At 55.5% G+C, this 9,604-nt stretch overlaps 2 protein-coding genes across 3 annotated transcripts in view; one reads left to right on the forward strand and one right to left on the reverse strand.

The window, feature by feature from the left end:
* DHX16 (DEAH-box helicase 16) overlaps nt 1-7,754 on the forward strand; it is a gene marked incomplete at its 5' end in the record, with an annotated part of 26,568 nt that extends 18,814 nt beyond the window's left edge. The window contains 11 exon segments of the mRNA XM_014586981.1: nt 412-622; nt 778-876; nt 968-1,120; nt 3,874-4,014; nt 4,141-4,303; nt 4,383-4,501; nt 4,737-4,804; nt 5,386-5,548; nt 5,645-5,806; nt 6,026-6,199; nt 7,537-7,754. Coding sequence (XP_014442467.1) covers nt 412-622; nt 778-876; nt 968-1,120; nt 3,874-4,014; nt 4,141-4,303; nt 4,383-4,501; nt 4,737-4,804; nt 5,386-5,548; nt 5,645-5,806; nt 6,026-6,199; nt 7,537-7,665 — 1,582 coding nt within the window.
* A 52-nt stretch (nt 7,755-7,806) lies between these two features.
* The window catches only part of CUNH6orf136 (chromosome unknown C6orf136 homolog), a 5,209-nt gene continuing 3,411 nt past the window's right edge, over nt 7,807-9,604 (reverse strand). The window contains exons 5-6 of one of the 2 annotated variants that reach the window (XM_006146308.3): nt 8,184-8,253; nt 7,807-8,100 (exon numbers count right to left, since the gene is read on the reverse strand). In XM_006146308.3, coding sequence (XP_006146370.1) covers nt 7,987-8,100; nt 8,184-8,253 — 184 coding nt within the window. In that variant the 3' untranslated portion in view covers nt 7,807-7,986. Of the gene's footprint in view, nt 8,101-8,183; nt 8,294-9,604 lie in introns of both variants that reach the window. The other variant, XM_014586980.2, reaches the window with a different exon arrangement.

Raw genomic sequence — 9,604 nt, forward strand, 5'->3', positions numbered from 1 at the left:
CCTCATGGCAGCTCGCGCTTCCGGTCTCTGATCAGGGCACCTCGTCTGTTCATTCCCAGCCGGCCCCAGTGGCCCGGCCTTGTTGAAAGGGACCCTGTCCTCCCTTTTTCCCTTTGAAACATACCCTTCCTACTTTGACTCGTCAGAGCAGCCGCTTGCCGTTGGGGAATGTCCGACCTGGCCTGGGCTTCCAGCCCCCACATCTCGGCTGCCTTGGGCTGGGCTGGGCTGCAGACCGCAGGCCCTGTTTCTCTAGAGGCCTTCCTGCTGGCCGTAACTGGGTGGTTGGCGTCTCAGAGCCCTTGTGCTCAGTCTTGAGCCCTGCTTCCATCCCTGCCTCCTCCCCTGGGACCTGGTGTCCAGCCTGCACGCCCAGCTGCCGCCCTCACTGCGCGGTCCATTCCTTCCCAGCGTGGTGATGGTGGACGAGGCGCACGAGCGGACCCTGCACACAGACATTCTCTTCGGGTTGATCAAGGACGTCGCTCGCTTCCGGCCTGAGCTCAAGGTCCTGGTGGCCTCAGCCACGTTGGACACTGCGCGCTTCTCCACCTTCTTCGATGACGCCCCTGTCTTCCGAATCCCTGGGCGCAGGTTTCCAGTGGACATCTTCTATACCAAGGTGCCCCCGAGGGGACGTGGGAGGAGGTCGTCCCGAGGAGGGAGGTGGGGTAGGAGGTCTAGGGAGGGGGAAATGGGGTGCATGTGGAGCTCGGGGGGAGGGGACGCTGTGCACAAGCCCACGCCCCTGCTCTGACCACGCCCCCTCCTGACCAGGCCCCAGAGGCCGACTACCTGGAAGCCTGCGTCGTGTCTGTACTGCAGATCCACGTGACCCAGCCCCCTGGGGATATCCTGGTGTTTCTGACAGGGCAGGTGCGTGTCGAAGGGGAGGACAGGGCTGGCACGTTGGCCTTGGGCCTTCTGTGACTCTCAGGACCCTGCTGCTCTGCTCACCCCCGTCCAGGAGGAGATCGAAGCTGCCTGTGAGATGCTGCAGGACCGCTGCCGCCGCCTGGGCTCCAAAATCCGGGAGCTCCTGGTTCTGCCCATTTATGCCAACCTGCCCTCCGACATGCAGGCCCGCATCTTCCAGCCCACACCCCCGGGCGCACGGAAGGTCAGTGGGAGGAACCCTGCGTTCACGTAACTGGCCGTGCCGGCGGCAGTGCCTGTCCTGGCACAGGGTGTCCTGCGTGCTGCTGTAGCGGCGTAGGCCGCAGCCAGGGCCCACCTCAGGCTGGGAGAGGATGAACCGAGAGGTGGCCAGATGCGGGATTTGGAAAGGAGCAGCCTAGAGGCTCAGCCAGGAAGGGATGCCAGGAGGTGGGATTTGATACAGTCCTTTAAGAAAAGTGGCTGGGGGCCAGCTGTGAAAGGCGGTGGGCACACACATGGCCGACTATGGTTCTAGTCCTGGACTTCGTAGCTCGGTATCTCATTTTCCCTTTCTTTCTCTTTGTCTCTCTGGTCAAATAAAAAAATAATTATTTTTTTTATTATTTGTTTTGAGAGGTTTTCACTTTAGGGTATGTGCACTCTCCAGAAAGAGAGAGACAGAGATAGAAAGTGAGAAATCACCCCCCAGGGGGGATGGTCACGCCGCAATCCCTTCCCCTCCATTCTCCTCTCGGGATCTTGGGCACGCAAGCACACGTGCCTGGCGTGAGTTTAAGCCACCAGGTCCAGGACTCGGACTGCGGTTGACTACGTGGGAGTGACACAGCCATTACGCCAACTGCTGGTCCCTGGATTTTTTTAAATAAAGAGAAAGTGCTGGGAGCATACCAGAGGAAGGGCCAGGCTGTGTCAGAGGTCGGAGTCTGAGCTCGAGGCTCAGCAGGAGGTTCACATGGTGAACTGGCGGAGACAGGCTGGAACCAGCTTAGGACTGAGACTGTGAAGGGCCTCTAGTAGCAGGCAGGGGTTCGGACTTCAGACGGCTGAGTGGCGGCCAGAGGATTTGAGCAGCTAGCTCCGGGTGAGGGTGGGAACCGGGGTGTCTGGGAGCAGGGTGCTCCGGGTGAGGGTGGGAACCGGGGTGTCTGGGAGCAGGGTGCTCCAGGTGAGGGCGGGAACAGGGATGTCTGGGAGCAGGGTGCTCTGGGTGAGGGCGGGAATAGGGATGTCTGGGAGCAGGGTGCTCCGGGTCAGGGAGCAGCTGATGGAGGGTTCTGAGTGTGGGGTGTGCTCCTCCAGTGTGCAGGAGCACCAGGACCTAGTTCAGAGAGGCAGCGGGGGCCAGGTGACTGAGGGCGTTCAAGGGCTCAGGTGGGTTTAAGTGTAGGGTAGAAGGGAAGCCTTTGAAGGTTGGCGCCATGATTTTTTTAATTAATTAATTTTAATTTGACTAGAGAGACAGAATGAGAGAGAGCAAAAGAGTTGGAAAGTGAGAAAGCAAGCCACCGGGTCCAGGACTCGAACTGTGGTCGGCCATGTGGGATTCTAACACCCTTAACTACCTTGCCACCTTTGGGCCCCTGATGTGATGTTTTAAAAGGCACGTTCTAGGGACCAGCAGTTAGCATAATAGCTATATTGCTGGACTCCCATGTAGTCGACCACGGTTCGAGTCCCAGACCTGGTGGCTTAAAACTCACACCAGGGGTGTGTGTGTGCGTGCCCAAGATCCCGAGAGGAGAATGGAGGAGAAGGGATTGCGGCGTGGCCATCCCCTCTGGGGGGTGATTTCTCACTTTCTGTCTCTCTGTCTCTGTCTGTCTGGCCAGCGCACACACCCTGTAGCAAAAACAAAAAACAAAATCTCTCCAAAAAAAAACAAGGCACGTTCTAGATGCCGTGCAATGGGTTCGGAGTGGAAGCAGGGTGACTTGTTAGGAGGGTATTACAGGAATTGACGTGAGAAGGTAAATAGGAAAGGTGGGAGTGTGGACGTGAGGGTAGGAGCCTGGACACCCTGTCCCATCTCTGAACAGACTCTCCATCCCTTCTGCCTTTGTTCTCATGAGGCCCGTGCCAGCATCCACAGCGACCTCTCCCTTCCTCTGGCTTTGTCCTCTGCTCCTGACGTTGTGCACTGCGTCCCTTAGCTCCTGCCCCTTACTGCACCTGCTTCTCTCTTCCTAGAAAGGTAATAATAGGGGCTGGCAGGTGGCGTGGTTGTTGGGGGTGCCAGACCCCCACATGGCTGACTGTGATGAGAGTCCTAGACCTGGCAGCTTACTCTCTCGTTCTCTCTGTCTCTCTGGTCAAATTAAAAATAATAGTAATTTTTTTTTAATAATTAAAATTATTTAACTGTATTTATTTTATTTATTTGACCAGAGAAGGATAGAGTAAAAGAGAGAGAGAAAGTGAGAAAGCAAGCCACCAGGGGATCAGCAGTTAGCATAATGGCTGCGGTTCTGGACTCCCATTTAGTCGACTCCAGTTCGAGTCCTGGACCTGGTGACTTAAACTTATGCCGGGTGCATGTGCATTCATGTCCAAGATCCCAAGAGGAGAATGGAGGAGAAGGGATTGTGGCCCTATAGCAAAAACCTCTCAAAAAAAAAAAAAAAAAAAAAACAAAAAGAAAGAAAGCCACCAGGGCCAAGACTCAAGCCAAGTGGGAATCCAGCATCCTTAACCACCACACCACCTGCCCGCCCAATGATGACAGTTTTTTAAAGTTTCTCTCTCTTATGAGAGACAGCAGGAGAGAGCACCCTACAGTCTCCACACCATGGCCCGCCTCAAGCAGCCTGGTCATGGGCACACAGACACGTACACCTGGCCTGTGCGGGGTGGCCCTTCCCAGGACGCCGGGCCACCATCTGGCACTGTGCCTGCGGCTCCTCACCTGCTCTCTAAGGCTCCTCTTTCTGGGCGGCCACGTGGCCGTGCTCTCTGGAACCCGTCTCTCTCTCTCAGGTGGTCGTGGCAACAAACATCGCTGAGACGTCGCTCACCATCGAGGGCATCATCTACGTGCTGGACCCAGGGTTCTGCAAGCAGAAGAGCTACAACCCGCGCACAGGCATGGAGTCGCTCACCGTCACACCCTGCAGCAAGGTGCGCCGGGTCCCCGTGGGGGGCTCCCCCAGGAAGGGCCAGGGCTCAGCAGCATCCTCCCAGGCTTCTCGTGTAATACTGCCCTTCCCTCTTCCCTGACCAGGAGCTGCCCTCCTGTCGTTCCAGGCTTCAGCCAACCAGCGAGCTGGCCGGGCAGGCCGAGTGGCCGCAGGCAAGTGCTTCCGCCTGTATACTGCCTGGGCCTATCAGCACGAGCTCGAGGAGACCACGGTGCCCGAGATCCAGAGGACCAGCCTGGGCAACGTCGTGTTGCTGCTGAAGAGCCTGGGTGAGTGGGCTGCCCCTGAGGGAGGCGGGCTGGAGTCCCGTCCTCGTGAGCGGGCCGTTGACCCCTCTCCTTCCTCTAGGCATCCATGACCTAATGCACTTTGATTTTCTGGACCCCCCTCCATACGAGACCCTGCTGCTGGCTTTGGAGCAGCTGTACGCCCTGGGAGCTCTCAACCACCTCGGGGAGCTCACCACGGTGAGCCAGGAGGACAGTGGCTGGGCCAGGGCCGGGGTCAGGGGGGAAGGCGGCAGGCTGGGCCGGGGGGAGGGGTCAGGGTGGAGGGTGGCGGGCTGGGCCAAGGGAAAGGGTCAGTCAGGGTGGGAGGGCAGCGGGATGAGTTAGGGGCGGGGACCAGGGTGGCTCTAGAGGCTCTCTAGTGGTGGATGGGAACCTGAGGGGGACAGGCACCAACTCTCCCTCCTCTCCTCAGTCTGGGCGGAAGATGGCGGAGCTGCCGGTGGACCCCATGCTGTCCAAAATGATCTTAGCCTCTGAGAAGTAAGCCCTCAGCCCTCGCCCGGCCCCCGACTCTGGCGCTGTCTCCTCTTGCCCTTTTCCTCTCCACCACACTGTTCTTTTACGAATAGTAAGTTACCAGCTCTCGCTGCACTGTTCCAGTCCCACCAGGGCCAGTAAGCTGCTTGGCCCTGCCCTCGATCATGCTGAACTGACACAGAGTTTGGGGGCTTGAACAAAAGTGGGAGATTGGCCATCCGTGACGGGTGCTGGGTGAGGGCTGGGCTTGGAGTTGGCTCATTCCTCAGGTCCCAGGTTGGAGCTTTAGCTGCAGCTGTGGCGGACCTCCTTTAAATGCAGTTCCCGTACTGTGCTGAGGTCAGAGGTCACCCTCCACTCCTGCTTCAGAGCCCTCCGAGGTCCTAGCGCTTCCTGCCGCTGCGGCTCTCCTGGGCCTGCACGTCCTCTCCCGCTCCGCTGCCTGGGCCTGGAAGCTGCCGTCACCAGAAGCTGCCTTACAGCCACCGTGGGCCAGCGTTTCCGAGGGAGGACACGTCCAGCACACAGTGGTGCTCCCCTCACCGGGTCTTGCTGAGTGCTCCTGTGCCTCCCGTCCTGCCCAGGTACAGCTGTTCAGAGGAGATCCTGACGGTGGCTGCCATGCTGTCTGTCAACAACTCCATCTTCTACCGCCCCAAGGACAAGGTCGTCCACGCTGACAATGCTCGGGTCAACTTCTTCCTCCCTGGTGGGGACCACCTGGTTCTGCTGAATGTTTACACGCAGGTCACTGGGCGTGGGTGAGTGGGAATGAGGGGCTGGGGGCTCTGGGCTGGCTGCACGCTGAAGCCCCTTCCTCCCCTTCTGTGACCCTCTTCACAGTGGGCCGAGAGTGGCTACTCTTCCCAGTGGTGCTATGAGAACTTCGTGCAGTTCAGGTCGATGCGCCGAGCCCGGGACGTGCGGGAGCAGCTGGAAGGGCTCTTGGAACGCGTGGAAGTTGGTCTCAGCTCCTGCCAGGGGGACTACGTCCGTGTGCGCAAGGTTCGCGTCTCTGGTCTGGGCTCTCCACCCACCTCCTCCCAGGAGCAGTCCTCTCAGGGCCTATTGCAGTTCCCCCAGCGGGAGAGCACGCCTGAGCCCCTCATGGGAGCTGCGCCCTCCCAGCTCTTTCAGGCCCTCTAGAAGCTTCAGCTGAAGCAGGGGTGAGGGCCGAGGGTCCCCAGAGGTCTGCCTTTCCCATCGCCTCTCGCCTCTCCGTAGGCCATCACCTCTGGCTACTTCTACCACACGGCACGGCTGACTCGCAGCGGCTACCGAACTGTGAAGCAGCAGCAGACAGTGTTCATCCATCCCAACTCCTCCCTCTTCGAACAGCAGCCGCGCTGGCTGCTCTACCATGAGCTTGTCTTGACCACCAAGGAGTTCATGAGACAGGTGAGTGGACCATGTCCCTGGCCAGACAAGTGCAGATTGTGTGGAGAGATGGGACCCGGGCCAGCTAGGGGCCTAGGTTCTGGCCCAGCAGGCAGTACACTAGTTTAAGGCAGGGTAAAACAGAAAGACATTCTTCCCGTCCTTTTTTTTTCTGAGAGGTTTATTCTGGGGATCGGCAGGTGGCATGGTGATTAAGGCAGCTGGACTCCCACATGGCTGATAGCAGTTCAAGTCCCGGACCTGGCAGCTTGCTTTCTCACTTCCCTTCTCTCTCTCTCTGGTCACCTTCAAAAAAATAAAATGATGACAATGAATACAATTTTAAAAAAGATTTATTCTATAGGGCGTGTGTGCTCGCTGGATAGACAGAAAGTGAAAAATCACCCCCAGGGGGATGGCCACACTGCTTTCTTTTCTCTTCTCTAGGGATTTTGGGCATGCACACACACGCACCCGGCCTGTTTTTAAACCAGCGGGTCTAGAACTCGAACCATGGTCAACTATGTGTGAGTCTAGCAACATAACCATCGTACCATCTGCTGGTCCCAAAAGACATCCTTTCTAATAGCCAACTCAGAATCTAAGACCAAGAACCGTTCAGTACTTGAATGCTTACGTGTTCTGGGTGTTGGGGCAATAGTGGTGAACAAAGCAGACGGGGTCTGTCCTCATAGAATGTCCTTCAGTCTTTCCCTCCCAGGCCCTTCTCAGGGATGTTTACCTGGTACCTTGATAACATGCAGAGGTGCACTGGCCTTGGCAGATAATAGTAGAGCCCCAGCACCTGTCCCTCTAGCCCTGCACAAAGGAAATTTTTTTTTTTTTAATGGAGAGGTTTTTGCTATAGGGCTCTCCAGACAGACAGAGACAGAGAGACAAAGCGAGAAATCACCCCCCAGGGGGGATGGCCACACCGTAATCCCTTCTCCTCCATCCTCCTCTCGGGATCTTGGGCACACACGCACACACACCTGGCGCAAAGGAAAATGTTTTTGACCATACACTTAAGAATAGGTTGGAGGGACCAGGATGGCGTAGTGGTTATGTTGCTGCACTCCCACATGGCCGACCTTGGCTCAAGTCCCAGATCCAGTGGCTTGAAACTCACACTGGGGGTGTGTGCACGTGTGCCCAAGATCCCAGGAGGAGAGTGGAAGAGAAGGGATTGCTGCATGGGCATCCCCCCAGGGGTGATTTCTCACTTCCTTCTCACTTTGCATCTCTTCCTGCAGTGAATGCCCTAAAGCAAAAACATCTATAAAAGAAAATGTTTGGAGAGTGGAAAAGAATAGGCTGAGAAGAAGGGAACCGTACTGACCTCTTCTCTCCCCTTGTAGGTGTTAGAGATCGAGAGCAGCTGGCTTCTGGAAGTGGCTCCCCATTACTATAAGGCCAAGGAGCTAGAAGACCCCCATGCCAAGAAAATGCCCAAAAAAATAGGCAAGACTCGAGAAGAGCTGGGCTGAGAGAAGTGGGGATGAACAGGACTGGACGCCGCCTTTTCCTTCCATGCATTATCTAATATCTATTAAATAAAATTATTTTTGGAATAAAACTTGTGGGAACTTTTGGAATCCAGAGAAAGTAGCAGATGACACTTTGTCTCATACAGTCACATATACTTTATTATTTACAAGTTAAATTACACAGCGGCTTTACACAGCATGAGATGGAAGGAAGAAAGGAGAGAAGAGGGGAGAAGCTGGCTCCTGAGATCCTGGGCTGTCTCCACCTCCTTCCCTTGTGCGTAGCAGTCGTCAAGTGCCAGTCCAACCCCTGCTCCTGGGTCAGGCCTTAGAGCACAGGTCAAGGTTGGCTTCTGGCTCGGACAGCCCCAGGGACACCAGGGCCCCCACTAGCAGCTTCTTCACTGGCGTTGGAGGTGAGTGCGAAGGCATCAGCTGCAAGGGGAGAGTAAGGCCAGTCGGTGCAGGGGCGCAGCTGTGCCCACCCTGCAGGCCACCCCACCAGCCCCAGGACTGACCTTGTCTAGGTGATGGCGGCAGATGAGGCCACTGGAGTTCAGGTAGAAGGTCGAGTAGGCATCGTAGGTCCTGGGGAGAGACAGCCGGCTGAGGGGGGCTGGCCCTGAAGCTTAATGTAAATGCTTATTTAAACAAACTTCTAAACGTTGCTACGTGCTAGTTCACCCGGGCAGCTTAAAAATCTCAGTGCCCTGGTGGTCCCCACCTCAGATCAGTATCTGGCACCGTATTTTTGAAAGATTCTTAGGTGCTTCTACTGTTGCTGGTGTGGGAAACTTGGTTTAAACACTTCAAAGTGTTAGAGGCTAAACCTAACAGTTTCTTGGGACTCTGTTTCCAGGCAGTAATTTACTCTGGGTAAGCTGTGAGGCTCACCTTATGAGACAGGGTTTTAATGTGTTAAGTATTTGAGTACCTACCATGTGCCAGGAATTGTACATGAAAAAGCTGAGGTCCAGGTTTCCCAATAGACTCGAGTGCCCATTATTTTTGTTAAGTTAGAACAGACTGGGGGCCAGCCGGTGGCGTGGTGGTTGAGATGCTGGGCTCCCGCCCCCTTGGCTTTCCGCGGTTGAGTCCCGACCTGGTGACGTGCATTCTCACCGTCCCTTCCTCCTCCCGTCTCTGTCTCTGGTGAGCACATGTGCCCTACAGCACATTTTAAATGATAAATAGCAGGACCGGCAGACAGTGCGGTGGCTACATCACTGCACTCTCGCTGGCTGACCAGCCTGAGTCCCAGACCCAGGAGCTTAAAGCTCATACTGGGTGCGTATGCACGTCCCCAAGATCCTGAGAGAACAGAGAAGGGATTGCAGAGTGGCCATCCCCTCCTGGGGGGGTCTGTGATTGCTCGCTTTCTGTCTCTCTGGCAAGCACATGCATCCTATATCAAAACTCTGTAAATAAATAAAAATAAGTTTAAAAAAAAGGATTTAAAGAGGATTCCTTAAAGAATTTTTTTTTTTAATTTATTTATTTGACCAGAGAAGGAGAAAGCAAGCTGCCAGGTCCAGGAATCAGACCATGGTCAGCCATGTGGGAGTCCAGCACCCTTAACCACCATGCCACCTGCTGGCCCGAGGACTTAAAAGAGGAGATTCTAATCTTCAAGCAATCAAGCGGCACAGGCCAAAGCTTGGCAGACTAAATCATCAAATTTGCAAACGGTAAGATTAGAGAACTGACTTACTGGGTTGTCGGAAAAGTCATCATGCATTTTTGCATAGAAAAACACGTCGTGACTTTTTCTTTTTCTTCTTGGAGAGATTTTCGCTATAGGGCGCGTGCTCTCTCCAGACAGAGAGAGACATAGAGACAGAAAGCGAGAAATCACCCCCCAGAGGGGATGGTCACGCCGCAATCCCTTCTCTTCCATTCTCCTCTCGGGATCCTGGGCATGCACGCACACATGCCCGGC

This window comes from Tupaia chinensis, unplaced genomic scaffold, assembly GCF_000334495.1.
Source record: "Tupaia chinensis unplaced genomic scaffold, TupChi_1.0 Scaffold000176_1, whole genome shotgun sequence".
Lineage (NCBI taxonomy): Eukaryota > Metazoa > Chordata > Mammalia > Scandentia > Tupaiidae > Tupaia > Tupaia belangeri.